Source organism: Semicossyphus pulcher, unplaced genomic scaffold (genome assembly GCF_022749685.1).
Source record: "Semicossyphus pulcher isolate SPU_LCO1_2020_fin unplaced genomic scaffold, fSemPul1.0.p SCAF_17, whole genome shotgun sequence".
Lineage (NCBI taxonomy): Eukaryota > Metazoa > Chordata > Actinopteri > Labriformes > Labridae > Semicossyphus > Semicossyphus pulcher.
In genome coordinates this window covers 10,243,250-10,265,392 of record NW_027211681.1, presented here as the reverse complement: position 1 = coordinate 10,265,392, position 22,143 = coordinate 10,243,250, and the positions used below count along the sequence as shown (strand labels likewise).

At 42.9% G+C, this 22,143-nt stretch overlaps 2 protein-coding genes across 2 annotated transcripts; one reads left to right on the top strand and one right to left on the bottom strand.

Moving 5' to 3' along the window:
- The first annotated feature begins 540 nt into the window (after window positions 1–540).
- Window positions 541–10,367, top strand: rfc1 (replication factor C (activator 1) 1). Its single transcript, XM_069665744.1, has 23 exons — window positions 541–624; window positions 1,050–1,202; window positions 1,306–1,381; window positions 1,925–2,041; window positions 2,179–2,477; window positions 2,672–2,746; window positions 2,907–2,984; window positions 3,071–3,394; window positions 3,530–3,643; window positions 3,742–3,921; window positions 4,104–4,208; window positions 5,305–5,716; window positions 5,833–5,945; window positions 6,087–6,201; window positions 6,558–6,646; window positions 6,933–7,070; window positions 7,226–7,321; window positions 7,401–7,654; window positions 7,836–7,953; window positions 8,942–9,087; window positions 9,173–9,386; window positions 9,536–9,724; window positions 9,820–10,367. The coding sequence occupies exons 1-23, from the start codon at window positions 622–624 to the stop codon at window positions 9,913–9,915; spliced, it is 3,504 nt and encodes a 1,167-aa protein (XP_069521845.1). The 5' UTR covers window positions 541–621; the 3' UTR covers window positions 9,916–10,367.
- Window positions 10,368–11,395: 1,028 nt separating this feature from the next.
- On the bottom strand, window positions 11,396–21,349 carry wdr19 (WD repeat domain 19). The gene is made up of 36 exons (XM_069665616.1): window positions 21,264–21,349; window positions 20,266–20,357; window positions 20,077–20,142; window positions 19,863–19,988; window positions 19,642–19,757; window positions 19,438–19,553; window positions 19,057–19,137; window positions 18,603–18,715; window positions 18,328–18,501; window positions 18,175–18,245; window positions 17,906–18,078; window positions 17,567–17,687; window positions 17,357–17,463; window positions 17,157–17,273; window positions 16,746–16,901; window positions 16,397–16,544; window positions 16,086–16,293; window positions 15,791–15,950; window positions 15,577–15,687; window positions 15,376–15,485; window positions 15,145–15,202; window positions 14,865–15,005; window positions 14,671–14,753; window positions 14,505–14,588; window positions 14,275–14,421; window positions 13,951–14,075; window positions 13,754–13,863; window positions 13,564–13,632; window positions 13,402–13,479; window positions 13,103–13,199; window positions 12,896–13,020; window positions 12,531–12,612; window positions 12,276–12,426; window positions 11,969–12,092; window positions 11,789–11,865; window positions 11,396–11,666 (listed from the first exon to the last, which is right to left on the bottom strand). The coding sequence occupies exons 1-36, from the start codon at window positions 21,267–21,269 to the stop codon at window positions 11,552–11,554; spliced, it is 4,038 nt and encodes a 1,345-aa protein (XP_069521717.1). The 5' UTR covers window positions 21,270–21,349; the 3' UTR covers window positions 11,396–11,551.
- Between the last annotated feature and the right edge of the window lie 794 nt (window positions 21,350–22,143).

The window sequence follows — 22,143 nt, the reverse complement described above, 5'->3', positions numbered from 1 at the left end:
TTGCTGTTAATACTTTTATAAATTGTTAACTTACCTCAGGTACGGAGATCTACTGTTGAACTCGCTTCGTAGTATAGGCCCCTGGTTAAAAAAACAACATAGGTCTATTTACATTGCAAGTGGTCAAATAGACATCCCTCCTTTAATCAAAATCTGATCATTGTGTTAAGTTTTGTCACTCTAAATTTTATACTGAAGAAAAGACACACAAGATCACTATTGATTTGTCATAATAATTTTATAAATATTTTTGTCTCTCGTAAAGGCCTGCATGCATTTAATATTTCAAAGGCTTAATATAAATCTTTAATTTACTCTTTATTAACCTATTTACTTTCTCCGTAATCCCTTTCTTCTCTATTTTTTTTTATTTGCCAATGTATAATGCTCATATTTTGACTGAAATCTTGTTGTTTTGTGTTTTTGTTCAGCGTAAATTGTTTTTTCGCATTAAAAACAAAACGCACGCCGAGTGACGCACACGACGCAAAACAAACCAACTACCGGCCGTGCGTCATCTCCGGGCGACAACAGACTCCAGCTTCGCGCCAACCCGTTGAAGGGTTTCATTACTTTTCTAACATCTAACCTGACCGTAAACTGCGAGGAAACGTGTTCATAATGGTATGTTCCAGATTTCAACTATTTTTTTGCTCTTACTGCAAGCTGTCTGATTAAACACCGGAGTTAAATGACCCGGAGATAATCCTGTTATCAAGTAAAACCTGCTCACTGCTCGTGAAGTGCGCAGTGTTAGCTAAAGATACATATTAAAAAATGGTAAACATACGAATTTAAGTTAGTGAGTGAAAGTTCAACAAGGGAAACAGTACGCTATTTGCTTACAGTTTTGCTGCTGATAAAGTTTAAATGAAGCTTATTCCTTAAAAAAAAAAAAAAGGTCTAAAAGTGAAATCCTTGCGGAGCATAAACTTTCAAGCACCGTGGATAACTGTGCAGCGCTGTAATCTGTGTACTCTGACTGTATGCAGCATCCCTCCGTGGTGTTGTAATTAGTTTGCAAACTATAAATGTTTGTGTGCTCACAGGACATTAGGCGGTTCTTTGCACCGACTGCAGCCAAGCCTGTCGTGCAGAAACCAGCCCCCAATGGAAACATCAAAACAGAGGAGAAGAAGAAGAAGAAGAATCCTCTCTCTTCAGACGAGGAAGTGAAAAATAAAAAGAAAGCAACCTCAAAGGCAAGGGCGCTATATTCATCTTCTGTCCCTTATCTATAATGATTCTTCTCTTTCATCATCTCATTCCTCAGGCTTAGGCTTAATTGTGTTTTACACACTTCAGGTGAAAAGCTCCAAACAAGAGGAGAAACAAAAGGACAGTGAAAAGAAAAGAAAGAAGCATGCCATCATAGAATCAGGTGTGTATGGTTTTGAGCTACTACATAACTCCCCTGTACCATGACTGTTACTTTGTGATTTGCCCCAGTTTGTGCCTCTTTTGTCCTCAATACAATAAAGTCATAGTTACTGTTCTGTTTTTCTGTGTTGTTGCATTTAATTCATTCTCTGCCTGAAATGTTGAAGAAAACCGAGATGATTCGGTGGTTTCCAGAATCCTCTTTGTTCCAAAAACTACTCTACTGCTGTGAGACTCTTCTTTTTAACCCAAATCAAAAGGAAAGGGCATACTATATCTGTTAGCTTCTTGACACAATAAAGATGTACACTTAAGTAGACATGCAATTATCAAGTATAGATAGTATACAAAACAAAACAAATATTGCAACATGTAGTGAAAAGTAAAAACTTTGCTAACATTGTTTTAAATTACGAAAGATATATGCTTCCCTTTGTGAGAGGCACAGACTGGGGACTTTGTGATGAGCTATGACCCAAAGCTTGACTCATAATTCATCCTCCCTGCCTTTTTTTCATTGCGCATCTTGTTTGTCTGTCCTCAGACTCAGAGGATGAGAAACCAGTGAGGAAGGCAAACAAATCCTCCAAAGAGAAAAAAACAACAAGCAAGCCGGAGCCCCCTCCCAAAAAGGATCCTGTGCAGTATGTCTCTGAAACAGGTAATGGGACGAAGGTTTTTCTTACCTTTAAGCAGACATACATACAACTGAAAATGCTGTTGTGGTTAATTGTCACAATGACGATGTAAAATTAGGTTGAATACGTCTTTGCTCAGGATTTTTCTTTCTGGCTGTAGACTCAGACAGTGACAACTTTCAGTCATTGAAGGAGGTCTCTAAACCCAAGCAGAACGGCACGTCCAAACCAACAAAGTCCGATAGTTCGAGTCCAGGAGTCAAAGCGGGTATGAAGTCTCCTGTCAGGCCCTCCTCTACACAGGGGAAAACTGCAGTGAAGTCTCCTGTGCCTGTCACTCCTAAGTCAGCTCCGCCTCCTCAACCCAAACACACCCCCACCTCAGTATTCGACTACTTCGGTGGTGGGACTGTTCAGCGATCAGATAAGAAGCTTGTAGCCAGCACCAAACGAAAGGCTGTGAGTGTAAATGAATTATCCCGTGTTCTATTCTTCTCATCCACTGTTATTTCAACCAAACCGTCAACATCATGAGTTGCTGAACATCACACTCTCAACCCTTTACAAACCTTTAAATTCAGTCTTTTATTACAGTATAAAATAAGGATGCTCTTGCAACAAATTGACTTTGTAAAAACTCATCTTCTCCTCAGCCGACGCAGGACACAGATGATCAGTTGACTGATGAGCAAATCGCCATAGAGCTGCAGATGGACGAGGACATGGAGGTAAGCTGTTCCACATAATGCTGTAGCTGTTTTTACTTTTCTCCCGTGATGAAACGTCTGAAACGTGAAAAGTTGTCAAATGGCAGAAAATTAAGTGGCTTCGCATTGTTGATACTTGTCCAATCTCATGCTTTTTCTCCCTCACGCCGACCTCGCTCAGCTGGAAAAGCAGATCCATGAGGACGAGGAGTTTGCCAGAACACTGGCCATGCTGGACGAGGAGCCTCAAGCAAAGAAGGTGATTAAAGCAACAGCAATACAAATACATTTCACTTTTATGTAAACCAGTTGCTTAATCTTATTCTGTATGTGTGTCTTATCCAGGCTCGTAAAGGCTCCGATGAAAAACAAGCCCCTACTCCCAGCACGTCAAAGGCCAAACAAAGCAGCAGCATGTCGGAGGATGTGATCAGTCCGTCTCCAAAGAGGAACCCCTCCCCTCTTAAAGCCAGCTCCAAACTGGCCATTATGAAGAAAAAGGCTGAAGAGAGGGACGAAGGACCGAAGGGCAAAACACCAATTTCGCCCAAAAAAATAAAGATCTCTCCCAAAAAGGAGCCAATCGCCTCGTCAAGCTCAGACATGAAGTTCACACCCAAAGCAGGAACCACGCCCATCGCAGTTAAGACTTCTCCCAAGAAACCAGAGGTGAGGTAGATCTTTGACTTGTGTGTCAAAATGCAGTGTAACAATGTCGTAATGGGCAGCGTAAACCAATTTATTTAAAACTGAAAAAAAGATAAACACGTTTAATTTCCTCGTCTCTGTTTTGGATCTGATCAGCGCACAACTACAAGTCCCGACGACCCAGAGAAGAAGAAAGCCAACGCTTCAGCTTACAGGAACTTCCTCAACAGAGACGGACCACGAGCGCTGGGCTCCAAGGAAATCCCACAGGTAACACCCGTCAGCGTTCAGACTGTTCCTATCATTAAACCATCGCGTCGTGTTCTCGAGCAATGACTGTTTGTTGTGTGTCTGCCTGTGTTTTCCAGGGGGCGGAGAACTGTTTGGAGGGCTGTGTGTTTGTGCTGACGGGGGTCCTGGAGTCCATGGAGAGGGACGACGCCAAAGCCCTCGTCGAACGCTACGGAGGCAAAGTGACGGGTAACGTCAGCAAGAAGACCACCTACCTGGTGCAGGGCAGAGACAGCGGGGTGTCCAAGTTTGAGAAGGTGAGCCAACGTGATCCACATTAACAAACTCAGAATGAGAGAATGATTATTATCATATATTTGGAAGCCTTTATAATCCCACTAATATGAGAGTTTATTCTTCCTATATTTACCCTTTTCCCTTTTTTCTTTTTTCATCCATCTAATAATACAGTATTTTGTACAATTTGCTTCATGCGCAGGCGGAGAGTTTGGGTACAAAGATCCTGGATGAGGACGGTCTGTTGGAGCTGATCAGAACCAAACCAGGAAAGAAGTCCAAGTACGAGATCGCTGCGGAGGCTGAGGTCAGCTCTCATGTTCTTCACTCAATGGTTCCATTAGCAGGGGAACAATTAAACCCAGAAGATGTCAAAACCAATCTTCTAAAGTCAAGTTTATATACCAAACATTATCCATTTTTAAACTCAGTTATATTTTTGCTATTTTTATTATTTCTTTTTTTTTGTAACGAAGAGAAAAAAAGGAAAATAATCCTCATTTTGCAAGCCAGGGTGAAACACAAGACGATTAAAAAGGCATCAATTGCCAGAGAGTCAGTTGATACTGAGGTTCAATGTGTTGTGATGTAAACTGCTGTCTGGCGGCTGCAAGGTGGTGCAGTGGTTAGCGCTGTTGCCTCACAGCTAGACCAAACCCCAATTTGAGCAAAGTTGTGCAGAGTTTGCATGTTCTCCCCGTGCATGCGTGGGTTCTCTCCGCGGTCTCCGGCTTCCTCCCACAGTCTTGTACCTACTTGTAAGGTTAATTTGTGACTCTAAAATTGCCTATAGGTGTGGGTGTGAAAGGTTGTCTGTCTCTATATGTCAGCTCTGTGATTGACTGCCGACCAGTCCAGGATGTACCCCACCTTTCCGCCCAATTTAGATACCCTGAACAGGATAAGGGTTACAGATAATGGACTGCTGTCTGGCTTTTAGGCTTCCTTCAGCTGCATTCCAACCGAGAATCGATTCTCAAATCAGATCAGACAGACTGATCTGTTATGTTTAAGTGATCAAATCAGATCTGTATGTTCAGACATTACCAACCTGTCTGCATGGGTTGCTGTGGAGAAGATGGAAGTTAGTGACGCTCGGCTTTGCAAAAAGACATTTCATGTAGTTTAGATTTTCCAGACTCCAAATTCGATTCAATACCTTCTGGATTTGCCAAAAACAGATTTAATTTGCTACAAGCAACAAAAAGACACAACAGTCTGACAGTTGCAGAGACACAGGGTGAAATGTAAAGTGAAATATCGCTCTTATGAATACTGATTTAATCTATCAGAAATAATATGATTCAGTATCAGTTGGTCTTTAACTGACATTATATCATGTGCATAACAATGATTTTTATTTTGATGGGCATTTTCATCCTGTAATGTTTTCTTATTTTAAGAGCAAAGCCTCAAAGACCAGGACTCCCCCCAACAACAAGACCAAGAGCACCCCCAAAGCCCAGAAGATCTCTCCCTCAAAGGGTAATTCCCGGTCCCCTCACACCCCAAGTCCGTCAAAGACTGGCCTGTCTCAGGGTCACAGTTCCAGGGCGAGAGATAACGGCACTCCACCTGGGAGAGGATCAGGTAGCACAGCGCGGAGGGAGCTGGGCCTGTCCTCCTCGTCATCATCAGCCCCACAACCTTCGCCGACTGGGGAGGGCACCAGCCTGCTGTGGGTGGACAAGTACCGCCCGCGCTCTCTGAAGACTGTGCTTGGCCAGCAGGGAGACCAGAGCTGTGCCAATAAGCTGCTACGCTGGCTGCAGAAGTGGCACAAACACCACAGCGGGGGCCCTTCAAAACCAGCAGGTAGCTTACCTTACAGTTTTAATCATTTAAAACTAGATACAAGAGTTTGTTCTGGTCAGTCAGAGAAATATCTGTGTTTAAAGAGCATGTGCTTCGTGTGGTTTGTGTCTGTGCAGCAGCGAGGTTCGGTAAGTTTGGAGGGAAAGACGATGGATCAGGATTCAAAGCTGCCCTGCTGTCTGGACCTCCGGGCGTGGGGAAGACCACCACAGCTGCCCTCGTCTGCGAGGTCAGTCTGAAAACAGTTTCTGTATTAACCATGCATTCTCACCAGACACTGTTATAACTCCCAGTTTGGATGAATTACGTAACATTTTTACTTTAATCGGAGTTTATTTTTCACTTGTTTTGTTTGTGTGTCGATCTGCAGGAGTTGGGCTTCAGCTACGTGGAGATGAACGCCAGCTGCACTCGCAGCAAAAACAGCCTGAAGGTGGTCGTTGCAGAGTCACTCAACAACACCAGCATCGAGACCTTCTACAAAGGTGATCTTACATTTTAATTTAAACTCTGTGTTACCGTCTGTTTAACATTTACAGATCTGACTTTATTGATAAACACAGGAACCTTTTTTATATATACGATTGGAAGCACATGTTTGGCGGCTCTTGGACAATGCTTCACTCATGCTTATGTTTTTTTTTGAGCTTTAACAAACAATCTTGTAAATTTGAATCCTCATTTTTTATTGTTGTTTAACAGATCAATACTGTCAAACTGCAAACAGCAAGTTTGTAGGCTTGTAAAAACATTTTTCACTCTAAATGTGCGATTAAAAACTATGCGTCTACAAGTGCAGGGTATACTATGAAGTGTGTGTAACTGTTTTGTGTTTTTGCAGGCACGTCTCAGACAGTGAGCAGCAAACACGTCCTGATCATGGATGAGATCGATGGTATGGCTGGAAACGAGGACCGTGGAGGAATCCAGGTAACATATTTCTACACTAATGTAGTTGTATATTTGGAGAGGTGTTAAATCTTCACTTTTACAATAGTAATTGGGGCGTTTAAAGAAAAAAACAGAGCCAAGACATCAAGACAACAGTACATTTAGAACAAGCATTCATGAGAGTGACCTGTTTTGGCTGCTATTATTACACTTATGGAAATATAAACGCTTAACTTCAACTTCATTCAAGTTAACCGATACTGCAGCTTCTACATAAACTGAAAATGATGTATCACCTTCGATCCTGACCTTTTGCTTTCTGTAGGAAATGATCGGCCTGATCAGAAGTTCAAAGATTCCCATCATCTGCATGTGTAACGATCGTAACCACCAGAAGATCAGGTCGCTGGCCAACTACTGCTTCGACCTGCGCTTCCAGAGGCCGCGACTGGAACAGATCAAGGTACACACACACAAGCAGCTTTAAATATCATGGTTTAAATGGATTATGAAGATCACTCGTGGGCGATGACAGCTGAGATTTATATACTGATTTATAATATGACATGCACCATCTGTCTGTTACATACTCACTGTTTTTGTTTTGACATTTTACAGGGAGCAATGATGTCAATCGCTTTCAAGGAGGGAATCAAGATCCCGCCCCCAGCTCTGAATGAAATCATCCTGGCCTCCAATCAGGATGTCCGTCAGGTAAAAACACACAGACATTAAAGTAATTTCTTACCATGGTTATTCTTCCCCTCTCACTAACGCGCTGATTTCTCTCCAGGTGATCCACAACCTGAGCATGTGGTCGGCCAGAGACAAGGTGATGACGTATGACCAGTGCAAGTCTGATGCAGCTAAAGCCCGCAAGGACATGAAGATTGGGCCGTTTGACGTTTGTCGGAAGGTGTTTGCCGCAGGGGACGAGACTGCTCACATGAGCCTCCTCGACAAGTCTGACCTCTTCTTCCACGACTACTCGCTGGCACCGCTCTTTGTCCAAGAGAACTACCTGCATGTTCGGCCTAAAGCTGCGGGGTGAGAGAGGCAAACTGTTTCCGGTCTGCTAAGCTAAACGCCTTCTGGCTTTGGCTCCGTTGACAGTTGTGTTGATTTTCTCAATTCTCGATGAGAAAACAAAACAAATGAAGATATCTTCCAAAAGGTAAAACTATCCCTGAAATGTTTCTCTTTATTTCTTGTCTCTCTGTTCTCACAGAGGTGATCTAAAGTCCCACCTGGTGTTGCTCAGCAAGACTGCTGACTCGATCTCTGACGGAGACCTGGTGGACAGACGGATCCGCTCAGGGCAGAACTGGTCACTGCTGCCCACCCAGGTAACACTCACACACACACACACACACACACACACACACACACACATATAAACACACACACACTGCAGAAGTAAAGGTGGAATCATGCTTGTATGATAATGTGCCAAGTGGCCTTTTTCTACACAGGACAACAGTAACACTTGATGGATGTGCCACATTAGACTGCTACCTGCCTTATTAACAGTGTTGGGAGAGTTACTTTAAAATGTGTTCAGATACAGGTACTAATCACCTGTTAAAACATGTAATCAGTAACCTAATCCAAGTATCACAATTTTAAGTAACATAACTGATTAGTTTCAGTTACTTTTGGATTACTTCAATACAAAATCTTCTTCTGGAATTCTGTGCAGCTAACGTTAGCCGTTGGTCTTACCTGTAAATGTTTCTTTAGATAAGATGTCGAGTTCTTGGATAATGACAGCTGGAAGACATAACTTGCACTGTACTGCGATGTTCCTAATCCTAATTACATAACGCCGTTACTTGTATACTCCCCAAGGATGCTTATTTATGTACCTCAAAGTACACATGAGATTCTTTCACATTCATGATACAGAGAAATCATGGGAACGTTTGCCTGGTCTCGACTCAACTGTGTATCTCAAAGTAATTATGTGTTCATTGAATTATTAAATACATTTCAGACAGATAAATAGCTGACGTGGTCTCCATTAGGTATCTCAATTGCACTGTAGTTTACAGCTCTGTGTTGCATCTAAGTTATTGCTTTGTGCTTAGGGCCTGAAGTTTGTGTTAATGCTTCAAGCTGAACAATAAATCAGTCTTTAGGCTGCAAACTAAATATTTTCTGGTAAACAACATTTATCATAATGTCTTCCTGTAATCCCTCTGTGACAGTTCTTGAATATATATCTAATCTGTGATGCATTTACTTGTTTGAAAGACTTTTTGTTCATCTTTTGTAAAATATAAACAGACTTATTAAACTAAATCCTTAACTTACTCTCTGTGTGTTGTCTCGTAGGCCATCTATGCCAGCGTGCTACCAGGCGAGCTGATGAGAGGCTACATGAGTCAGTTCCCCACCTTTCCCAGCTGGCTCGGCAAATACTCGTCCACCAGCAAACATTCCCGCATCGTGCAGGAGCTGTCCTCACACATGGGTCTAAAGTGAGCACGCTTTCATCACTTTCTTAAAATACTTCAATATCAAACTTAATCTTACCTGAGTGTTTTATTTGTTCGTCTCCTGCAGGACGCTGAGCAGCAGGCAGTCGGTGAACCTGGACTACCTGCACTACCTGCGACAGGCGCTGCTGAGCCCGCTTCAGAGGAGAGGAGCGGAAGGAGCCAGCGAAGCCGTGCAGCTGCTGGACGACTACCAGCTCATTAGGGAGGACGTGGACAGCATCATGGAGATCAGCGTGTGGGGCGGACAGCCAGACCCCTACTCCAAACTGGACTCTAAGGTCTGCAGGAGGCGGAGCGGGTGTAGTTGGCTGATTAGATACAGTGATTGACAGTTATGTTTGAGGAACTGTAGCACAGCTGCTTTTCCCACACACACTTTATCCCTGACGTATTTTTAAATTGTGGCTCTCTGTCCCTCCCCTCTCAGGTGAAAGCAGCATTCACACGTGCCTACAACAAAGAAGTCCACCTGACGCCGTACTCCCTGCAAGTGGTGAAGAAAGGCCGCCGTGGTGGTGGCGGGGGGGAGGCAGAGTTGGGAGGAGAGGACGCGGACAACGAGGTGCACGAATCTGAGGAAGAAGGGGAGGGGCTCAAAGCAGACGCTATGATCAAAGTAAGAGCATTCAGATTGGGATAACTATCACGCCAAAGGCCGTCTTCTTCTACTTTCCTCTGTTTACATCTCGTCTGTGTTTGTTCCTCCTGCAGCAGAAGAAGGCCAGAGCCACCAAGGAGACAAAGAAAGAGAAGAAGGAGGATTCTGGGAAGGGCAAAGGGAAGGGGAAAGGCAAGGGCAAGAAATGACAGATGACAGAGGTCCGCCTTCCTCTGCCCTCACAGACTGTAACATTTTCCTAAAGATCCTTTAAAGATCGTCAGAAAGTAAAGTTCTTAAACTCTGCAGGTAACTCATCAGACCACATCCAAGCACTTGACTCCGACCACGCCCTGCTGAGAAATATCTTTTTTAACTTCCTGTCGTGTTTCCATCAGAGTGTCTCCATACTGAGCTCATGATGCGTATATTCAGCTGGTTCCACCCTTTATCATGTTTATACACCTCTAATGTGTTTCATCAGGTTTATAGTGCATTCCATCATCAGTTCGTGATGCAGGTGTCGGGGCTCTAAATAATGTGACTCTGATGTACCTGACTGTTCCCTTTTGCCACTTCTACAACACAGCAATGCTTTAGATCTACGGTTAGCACTTGTGTTCCTGTACATTGCAATTTTGTAAAAATTAATAGAGAAATGTGTCGCTTATGAGTGTCTGAGATTTATTTAATGCGTTCTTTTCTGAAAGGAGAAAGGATAGCCCCGTCCAGGAAGCTGAAAATCTAACAGGCATTTTTAGAAAGTAGCAACTCAAAAGACGAACTCTCGTTCAGGTGAGGATGTCCCGTAAAGTAGAACTTCAGATTGAGATTAGTAGATTCAATTTAGATACAAATATTGTCATTATTATAATTCCTCCATATATTGTTTTTGATTTAACATTTGGTCTATGAAAGAAATAGGAAAAAAAACATAAGAACAGAACAACTTACCAGGGCCAAACATGTTCAGTTAGTTATAATATCTGAACAGGGGGAGCAGATGTCCTGCCACTTCAAAAGCTGAAACATTTCACAATTTTTGCTTAAAAAGTGACGGGCAATGTGGTGTCGGTTTAGCTCAGTGGTCATATCGGCGTCCCATGTACAGAGGCTACAGTCCTCAATGCAGTGGCCCCCGGGCTGGACTCCCACTCTCACCCCCTGCCGTGTGTCATCCCCCATCCTCTCCTCCCCTGCTTCCAACACTACCCAATGTCCTCGCTCTCAATTGGCATAAAAGGCCAAAAAATAATCTAAAAAAACATTTCATCGCTCATTTAACTTATGAACCCAAAATAGAGAAAATATCCAGCTTCAGCATTTATTCTACAGTTGCATTTAGTGCTAAATTTGCTTTTAACTAATTTAGTCCATTCAACTCAGGTCATCATCATGATGAAGCCAGCCAGAAATGAGGCTTAAACTGCTAAACTAAAAAGAGGTGTCAGTTAAAGTGTGCGATAAAACTAATAAAGGTTTTACAGGTCAGTAAACTGCAGGGAGATGAAATGGCTCTACTCTGGAAAAGGACAATATTTAAATATACTTTTACACAAATGGCATTCATTTCAGTCCAAATTAAATGTAACAATATGTTATATATAATATATATCTTATATATAAAACATATATATCATATATATGTATGTTTCAACAAACTTATGAGCAGTGAACATTTCACCTGAATATACAAAACTTTTTATTTATTGTCTGTTAACATATCAAACATCTTCAAAATCGCTCCTCTCATTACATAATACAAAATTAAAAGCTGCATTCATTTCATCCAATATATCTTTTGAATTATTTAATTGGACTTTATATACATGATAGTTTTGTTCTTCATTGATCCGGCTCTTCAGTCTGCAGGTAACTGGAACAATCTGAGATCTTCTTCAGCTGTTTGACACTCAGAGTCTCAGAGCACATGGGACACACCGCCTCCGTTTCCAGCAACCTGCACACACAAACGGCTCAGTGAAATTATCTGCGCTGGAATCATTTGAAACAGGGATACAGTTAGCCTGAATCTGTCTAAAGTTAGCACGTTATAGAATTTGACTTCACGTGTATACTTACAGAATGAACTGTGAGTAGAGAGCGGGAAATTCACAGTGCGGACACATGCACCAGTCTTCTTTCAGCATATGACGACCCTGAGAGAGGTACAAATAATAAACATACTGGGTTAACTATTTTGTGTAAAAGACTCCCAGTATTTGTGTGTATTAATAGGTAAGTTATTATGTGTGTTTGTACCGTGGCAATGCAGTAGGGCAGGTTGTTCTTGCAGGAGATGCACAGCAGCTCGTTCTGTGGCAGCTGGAAGCCACAGAAGGGACATGGAGTAGTTTCCTCCTCCAGTTCCGATGTATCTGGACGTCTGTGGTGCAACAGAGATGTAGAAAAGTAAAAGGCAACATTTAGAGAAAGCAGGAGATGGAAAAGTGGAAGAAGAGTGGGACTGATTAGGTAAAGTATATTTTCATAAGGAAGATGGTCAGATGGGTGTTGGAGTTTGAAAACTGTTCGCAGGAGGCAAAGTGTGGATGATCTCGTCTCTCACCGAACCATAGCCTCGATCTTCTTCCTGTACTTGGGGTCGATCTCATTTCGGTACTCCGGTCTCATCAGCATCGCAGCAAAGCTGAAGGCCGAGTTCTTCAGTCCGGCACGGTGACATTCGATGACTGCTGACGTCAGAATGGGAACAACATCTACACACATACACAAACGCGGGTGAGTGTTCCTCTTCACTATGATGACATCAGAAGGAGGCAATAGGTTAAAGTTGTGGTAAGGTAAATTCTGCATGACTCACGTGCAGGAAACTTGCTGATATTGTTGCTGACACGAATGAGCATGCGCGCCCCTTTCAGGTGGTCTCCCCTTTTTACGTGGACCTACATAATGACACATACAGAGTCAAGAGCATTGTTACTCCTATGTAACATTCAGTTTGAGTACCTTTATCATGAAGATGTCATGCCCATCAGGCTTTTTTGTCTTTTAGACGGAAGATATTTTTCAATAAGCTCCTGTCATTGTCTAAAATGTTTGAGGAGGTTTAAAGATGACAGGGATTTGTTGGTACCCTACGTTTCATATAGAAGGTAAACTATCCTGGAGGACACTATATTCCAGAAACTCTGTCTGCAGTCATTAGCATTAGTCAGCCGTACTGACCTTGACCAGCAGGTAGGAGTGCAGGATCATCAGGTTTGTGGCCATCTCAGAGGGGATTTTAATCTTCTGGGCCTGCAGCTCCGTGTACATGCTGAACAGCACGTCATGGGCGTTACGGTAATTCCCTGTGGGAGCAAAGTGAAGGAAGAAATTAGCACAGAAAATACAAATGCTTTTGTTTTAAAGATATGTGGTTTGTGTATGTACCTGCATTCTGCTCCTCTCTGGCGATGATGATGGCGGTGCGAGCAGCCTCCCTGTACTGCTGCAGCGCCATGTACAGGCGGAACAGGTACTTGGCATCCTGGGAAGAGGAAAAAGATGTAAACAACTCAACGACAACTGCACTCTCACTTGTGAATTCATATTTCAATGAATTCACACGGAGGAACAGTGCTGCAGCTTTATGTTAGGATGTGGAGCTTCAATGAATGTGGCAGAACTCTGCATCAGAGAGTGTGAGGTGGACACAGACTGTGTCTTTCATGTTTTAGTGGATAGATTACCTTTGGCATGCCGTCACTCTCTCCCATCAGGTAATCTATCAGCTGATTGGTCAGAGAGATATCCTTGGCCTGACCCACCTGAAATACATCCAAAATTTAATTTCCACTTCATTTCGTACAGACATTGATATATTTAGCTTAACAGTGACACACAGCTCTCACCGTCTCTATAGCCATCTCCACAGCCAGGTTGTCCTCAGTGTTGGGACATTTCAGGAAGTGCTTCAGGGCCTGAGAGACGTGGACACGAAGAAAGAAGAAAACTGGCTGAAACCACCGATGTTTCACAGCGAGTAAATAACTGAACATGTATAATAGCGTACAATAAGAATTAATAAGGGAGAGTTCTTACTCGGCTGTACTGGCCGCACTTCTGGAAGAACTTGCCGGCCTGTAGGTGTTTCTTCTCCCCCTCGAAGTAGAGAGCGATGCTCTGGTAGTCCTCCTGCGTCGCTTCGGGACCTGATGAAGTGACACATTCAGAATACATGTTTCACACTGTAAAGCTATCTATATGGTCTATATACACTTTGCCACACACAGACTAACCGATGATGTCAGCGTAGACCTCCATCTGTCCGTGCTGCTGAGCGAGTTGGAAAGCCTCATCGTTGCACTGAGACAGAACCAGGAAGTGGATGGCTGAGCCGTAGTCGTTTAACCGCAGGAAGAACCTGAGACACACATATTGCAATGAGTTAACGGTTTCTTACACAAATGGAAAAAAGAAGCAGAAGGAATTTTTTTTTTTCTTTTCTGAGTCAAAGTCATTCATAAATAAAAATGTCAAAGTAATGATCCTGAATGTAGGTAAAGGTGCATCCTCAGAATCGCTTAGAAGAGAGAGCCCCCTGATATCGCAGCGTGTCCTACCTGGCTACCATCTTTGCTCCGTCGATGCTCTGCGTCTCCCTGACGATGCGAACAGCGTCCTCTGGGTTGTTCAGGTGGTCCAGCAGCACACGTATCACGTTGTCCCAGTCTTTTGCGCTCTCATAGGCCTGAGCTGCCTCCTTATACCTGGTGCACAATGTACACATTACATTCCTCCTCTAATGGCTTCTTTATCTTCAATGTGACAGACATTCAAACTAAGAACCTACTTGCCGTCCGCCTCCTTGGCTTTGGCGTACTGCAGGTGGATCTTAGGAGAGGATACATGAGGGAGCAACTCCCCCACCTTCGCCCTGAGTGGAATAAAATAAAGTCAAGTATAAAGGAGGAAAGAAACTTGCAGGTCTGAGTGTTGGTGTGTGTTCTTCGTCTTACCAGTTCTTACAACGGATGTAGACAGATGCAGCCTTGTCGTAATACTGGCCTTTCTCATAGAGCTGAGCGGCTTCAGAGAATTGCTGCAAGATAAATGAAAACCACAGAAGAAGACACGAACAAAAAAGACTTAGACGCATTAAACACATCAAAAGGTTCCCTTTGAAACACAAACAGAAAGGCTGACTCTGTACCTTCATGCTCTCCAGTATGGCTCCACATTCCTTCTTGAGGACTCGACTTGGGTGCTGAGTCGCCAGAGCGGCTCCTTTCCTGATGTCACCCATCCTGATGGACATCCTGGCTACTCCAGCTTTACACGCCTCGTTATGCTCCTTGAACGGCACAGTGAGGGGGAGACAGAGGATGATGAGGAGGGACTTCAAAGTCACAATTACAGTTATATCAAAATGTGTAATTATCATGCAGGCAGTTTCAAATACATCAGAGAGAGATCCAATATGTTGCACTTACTTTTACAGTGTATGTCATGCCTTTTTCATAGTGTGCAAGAGCATTCACATAGTCTCCACTAAAGCCAGAGAAAGAGAGAGAGAGAGGGGTTTAGATACAGTGTAGATACAAGATGACCAGAGATGGGGAGGACAAATACTGTTACTGTACTTAAGCAGAGTTAAAGAGAGTGTGTATTTTTGCAAACTCTGATGATAACTGCTGACTGTGGGTGTGTTTGTGTGTACTTGCATAAACTCCAGATGGACGGCGTATTCTTTGGATATAAAGGGAATTTGTTCTTCTGCCAAACTCTTGGCTAACATGAGAGCGCTGTCCCAATTCAACAGGTCTCTCCTCATCTGAGTCACAAACAAACACATGCACGCTCAGAGATGAACAACCTTAAGTTTTTGCCGTAACATTTTACCACTGTGTGCGTGCATGCGTTACCTCAAGAGCAGCGATTGGGCAGCTTGAGGACATGTAGAGGTCCTGGGCCAGGTCGTAGTCGCCAAGAAACATGGCCAAATGGCCTGCCAGTAGATTCATGTCCTCTATACCCTGAACAGACACAGACGGAGAGAGGAGAAGGGCAGGTGTTTCAGAATTGTCAGTGTGTGTCATGAAGAGGAATATGAACCATGGTGTGTGTGTTGAGTTGTACCTGGATGCTCTGCAGAGACAGGACCATGCCCACGTTGCCACTCATGCGGTACACCTGGATGGCCAGCTCGACCTCCATGTGCACCAGACAGGCTTTTCCTAGCTCTGCCCAGTCTGTGTTACTGCCTGCAGACTTACACAGATCCAAGGCTTCATGGAACCTGGACAGACAACAGCAAAGAAGAAGAGAGCCATGTTTTACTTCTGCAGTCTTTTGAACTTTAATGAAATTTTGCAAAAACTGTTAGCTTAGAAGGCAGTAAGTAGTGAGCATCTTTAAGTTAACCATGGCTGACCTCTTGAGCATCAGTGCCTTGGCGAGCTGCTCGCTGATATCCGGTGGTGAATCTTTGCCGGCTGAGTTTTTGAGGAAGGAGTGTGTGCTCAGAGACACTTCACTGGTCTTTCCGCTGGCCGTCTGACACGTCAGCTCTCCGTTGTGCAACAGCAAAGGCTTCTGGGAAAAGAGGAGAGGGGTACTCCCCACCAACACCACCCGAGGGCCTGGGCAGACAGAGGGAGAGAGAGGAAGGAATAAAGTTTAATAATGAAATCCTGCTTCGGTAAAAGTTTGTGTTTGAGTGTGTTATGGTGTGGCTGCCCTCACCATATATGGTGGTTTTATGCAGCGCGTAGGTGTAGACCTTGTCATCGTCATAAGCAACAAACACTCCTCTGTCAGCGTGCCAGTTGTCCCACAGCACTCCAGTGATGGTGGGAGAGAAGTTTGGGAGCTCAAAGCAGGAGTCTGTAGCCTGGGTTGGAAACACACACACGCACACACACACAAAGACATATACTTAGATACATATCAACCCGTAGTATATAGATGACATCACTCCAGATCAGGTGGTAATAGTTAAGCGCAGCCCTTGACACCCTGAAATTAAGGATGAAGTCTGTTTCCTTGAAGCAATGACACAAACAGTCCTCATTAGATCATCATTAATACTGACATTTGCAGGGGAGAGCAGGAAGCCTCCACTCTTGTCGTCAATGAAAACCAGCCGGGTGCCGTTCAAGTCGGGGAAGACTTTCCTCACACCAACCAGGTGGCTGTAGGTGCTCACAGTCTTCCAGTCCTCCACCAACACACACACCACGTTACCTGACTGAGAAACAGAGAGAGACAGTACAGTAGAGTGCTAATACATGGAGGAACACTATTATATCAGTCATCAGAGTCTGGTTCCTATTCATTGTTTGTGAAGCAGCTTTTATTGTGAAATAGCTTAGCTTTAGCAGACAATGTCTTACATCTACAAGGCTGCAGAAAAACCTTGGGGAAACACCTGAGCTTAAAGCAGAGGGGTTGACCTATTACTTCCTGCTAAAACTGCCTGACAAGAGGATGTGGTGAGCCTTACATCAGTGCCGTAGTAGAGGAAGTCAGCGGTGAGAGCATGGCAAATGATCCGACCTTTTACGTCGTCATCTGGAAACAGCTTCATCTGCTTCTTCTCTTCCTGGTCTTTGCCTTCAATCTAAACCCATACAAACAGATGCACACGCTTAAAGTAAAGGTATAAAAACAGTAAATGTTGAAGCCTGCTGAGTTAGCCCTCACCATGTGAAGCTGCACTTTCCCCTCAAACAGAGCTGCTGCGTAGTCCGAGTTAAGGCACATGCTGGCTATCGTCCCCAAATACTCAATGTCCTTCATCTTTTTAAAACCTGAGTGACACAAAAACTCTCAGGTTATTCATCCCCTCACACAAGATTTAACAAATACCAGCATACCACCTAACATGGTTTACTTTGTCACACACGCACACACCAGGTTTGTGGTCTACCAAGGCGTAAAACCAGGCTCTGTTGTTCATTCCCACAGCCACATGGTACGGCCCCATCGCAATGAAAGTCGGCTCTACTTCCACGTCTATGGTCACAGGACTCTCCTGAAAATCACAACCCAAAGCAAAGGTGTTAACCAGCAAACTAAACCCACATCTGTCACAATGCAGGCCCAGTGCAGTACTTTACATGTACTGTACACCCCTATTTTAATTAAACTAATTTCTTACAAACACATTCCTCATTCTCTCTCCAAGAAAACGTCCCACTCTAAGTAGGTTTATAATGTATTACTGTAAGTGTGTGTGTGCGTGTGTATTACCCCTTCCACCTGGTTGGAAACTGTGACCTCCAGCAGGGAGGTGAGGTAGGCCAGCCGGGTACCAAAGCTGCCACCTAGGATGGGCAGCTTGGTCAGGAAGACGTGGAGCGTGCCTTTCTGAGTGGAAATGGCCAACAGCTGTCCGTCATCAGTCCAGTTCAGCTGATCCAGACCTGGAGGAGCAGGACAGGGAGAGGCAGATGAATGAGAAGTGGGTGGTGCATTCAGGAAAATCCTGAGAGTTCGGCTTGAAAAGAGGACTGTCTCACCTTTGGTCTCATCATCCAGCCGCACTACGTTGCTGATATCTTTGAGCTCAGACAGCTCGTGGATCTTTATGCTGCAACAAGAAACACAAGGCTTCAGTTTTTTTTCCACAAAAAAAAAAAGAAAGTCTGTGCTGTTTAAAGCATTGGGCATACCTGTTGTCCCCACAGGAGGCAGCCTTGTTTAAAACAGGTGAGATGGCCACGCTGTTCAGACTGTCTCTGTGGTTGTGAGCCTGATAGAGCTCCTGCCCGATCTCCCTGATGTGAGTGGAAATAACCACAAAGTACCCGTGGGAGAAGCCGATCAGTATGTACCCATCACCGTACCTGAAAGAGACACACAGAGGAGAAGAACTAACTTTAACACAAATATCTCACTGCTATGGTTCAATGACTGTGTTTCAGGGTGTGCAGTGTGTGATCAGTACCAGCGGTAGGACACGATGCTTCCATAGTGGCGCTGGAAGGTCAACTCTATCCGGTTTTCAGGGTCATTGACACTGAAAAGCATCAGTATCTTCTTGTCCACAGACACACTCACCTGAAGGAGAAGAAGCGACCATCAGTGAGGAAAATCGAGAGTTACGACCTTAACAAAGGGAGCCAACCGTAGACTTCCGGTTATCTGGGACGTATGCGTCCACAATTGCCTTTTATCGCCTTATGGTGCCACCAAATACTTTAAGTCAAGGTCAAACATGACATTTTCTACAATAAAAGAACATAAATCATTGTAAATATTTGGTGACACTCAACTTTAAACACTTGAATTTGAACATGTTTTAGAAAATGTGTCAAGTAAAATTATATGGCATGCATAAAAGAAGACCAAGGATAAATCAAAGTAGGTGAAACAATGCAGAAACCAACAATAAAACTTACAGTGCTCTCTCCTAGACCGGACCTTTCATCAGTCTTCATCACAGAAAAACAAATCTCAGCAGGCTCACCGCGAAGCGTTGTCTGCAAAATAAGAGATGACATTTTATTTTTCTTCTCTACATACTGATACTGCGCTGTCATGACACCCATTTCAGCTCGTACTTGTTCATTTTTTTCTGAAACACAATGTGACCAGCTTCAGTCAACTTGCAGCACTTTTGGTTGCTCTTAATGTTTCATAGACATTTAAGCACATGTAACTGTTGTACTTATTTAATCTTCCAGGAAAATATGATGATTTAAATATACAGTTACATTTCAATGTGACACTAAAGTTTTTGATGCCTCAAAGTTAATGAACTTGTGCGTATGTCTGTGTACCTGTCTGACGGTGTCCCCCTCGTGGTTGCTGACGCTCAGAGTGTTGTCATCACTACCCAGAGCCAGTAGATTCTGAGTGCTCCAGCATCCACAGGTGATCTTCTTTGTATGTTTACCTAACATCCGTGGAGAAATGTTATCAATACTAACAGAAGGCTGACAAAAGCATGAAAACTATCAGTGCTGTTGTTGTATGTGTATTACCCAGTACAGGGATCTTGCGCGATGTCTGCTGATTGTAGATCAGCAGGTTTCCTTTGACTGTCCCGACTGCCAGCAGCGGAGTCAACTTTGACCACAGGATGAAGGACATCTGATCTCTGTCGAAACAAACAATCCAGGGTTTAAAAAGTGATCAGTAGTAATTTCATCTACTCTTGTGTAAAAAGTTGCCAATCTTTAAATGTGTTGCACGCTTGTCATACCTCATGCCGCTCTCTATCTGCGATGTTTTATTGACGCTTGCATCCCAGAGGTAGATGGAGCTGGATTTTGCGGCTATCACCGCTAAAATGTCCCCATCTTTATCCCAGTCCATTCCCACACAGCGTCTGGGAGGATCAGAAGAAGAAGAGAAAGTGTAACGAAACAGGCTTTTGATCAGTGAATACTGGAGCCAAAAAAATTTCTTAAACCAACCCTGGAAGGTTGAGTTCAGTCCACTTGTGTCCATGTCGATCAAAAATTTTCACTGAGTTGTCCTGTCTGAATGATTAGAGATAAAATTCATTCATTTTAGGTAATGTGCTTATAGAAATCATTTACAAGAAAAGCAGGTTATTACACAGTTTTCTTTAGACTACATGTTCTAGTAATATGATTACTCACCCAGCAACAGCGATGTAATTACCAAGGGTTCTTTGCCACTTATACAGCAGGCTAGAACCTTCCCAGGCTTTGTCGTCGAGGATGAAAATGCTCTGTGGACACAAAGAATATCTTTGAAGTGAGTTCTAGAAAAAAGACAAACAGAAATTACAGATATGAGAAATTTGTGTGTATTTGAGGGTCACCAATCTTATTTGTAAAATGGAATAATGTAGTTAAGTACTACAGGTGTAACATCTTAATGAGCTTGTCTGAGAAAATCACTGAATAATCTTGGTTTGGGCTTTACATTTGAACAAAAACTCTTGCATTAAGGGAAATGTATTCTGTTTTTTGGAGTTTGAGCCAAACTAGGGAGTCAGCTGTTCTTTTTTACTTGGTCTCAACTTTATGAAATGTAACCCTAAATAAATAAATAAAAATTGTCCCTTTAACATAATGTGCATCTGGGAACCCTTCTGTCCCTCAACATTTTCCCACTATCTTAGATTTTAATTTAAAATCATTGGGGCTGTACAGTTATTGAGTAACAATCATCTAAGAATATTTTTGCTACCTCTTTCCCTAAGTGTGACAAAACGTGTTTTTATATCTTATTTGCAGGCAGAATAGAGCCCACAAACACTCTGATTCATTGTGTTACGATTGTTTCAACCTTCAGCTGGCTAAAAAGTATGTTTTCCTGCTGTCTTTACAAAATAAATGGTATTGGTGAATAGTTTATCCTGCCACCTTAGTTGAAAAAAATGTACAATAATATACCTAAAACGAAAGTCGTGAGTAGTCTCTAGTAAACGCTATATCACACAAGACAACTGGTATAAGTAACTCACTCTAACCACTGTAAAAAGTAACACTACGTTAGCTTCGTTTCCACAAGTGGCCTTATTGACGCCGCCGTTAGCTTGTTGCTAGGTTAGCTAGTTGACTGAAGCAAACATTGTAATCATAAAACCGGAAGTACTGCCGGCGTTTTGAAATAATTCGCTGATACCAACCTTCATTCTGTTTGCGTTTAATCATATGGATTTTAAATAGATCTTTTCTGTTCAAAGCATCTTCGACATAACTGTTGTGTGTATCCCACAATGCATCACTCTGGAGCGTCTGTCTACTGCGATGTCATAGCAACAGCGATCAGCCAATGAGGAGCCTCTAAATCGGAGCAAAGACGATGGTCATAGAATAAGTCTTAAATTATACATCATACCATACCAGCATTTAAATTAGCGTTATCATAATAAATTGACATATACAACATATGTATGTACAGTAATTATCCAACTTGAAAAGCATCATATTTAAGTACACAAAACATACAATTTTAAATGTACAAAATATGCAAAAACTTTACAGACTAAACAAACTGAAAGTTGCTAAGCTCTGTGTTGTTTGTTTCGTTATATGTCTGTTTTAAATTTTGGTATTAGAGAAACCAGAAAGTCAGTGGTGCAGTATGAGCCACATTTAATAGTCAGATATGAAATTAGGATCAATCCTCTCTTCTTTAACCCTCGGCAAGAAAACAAAAATGCATACTTCTCTTCTTTAGTGCCATTAATATTGCAGTTGATATTATTCTTATATAGTGCATACTCTTTCCACATTTTTTTCAAACCATTCAGCCGTAACTTACAAGCTGCAAACCATGGGTTCAACAGTTTTACAATATAAGAAAACCAGCTTGGTTTATGAGACTCTGAGACCAAACCTGTTGGGCAAATGTACCCCAGGGTAACCATGTAAGTTAATGTGGCCCAGATCGAGCCTGCTGCAGCAGTGGAAACATCTAGATGTGTGCATAGAGTTCAATCCACAAAGGTATGAAAGAATCAAAACTATCAAACCGAAAAACAGCTCCACCTACCTCCTCTTTAC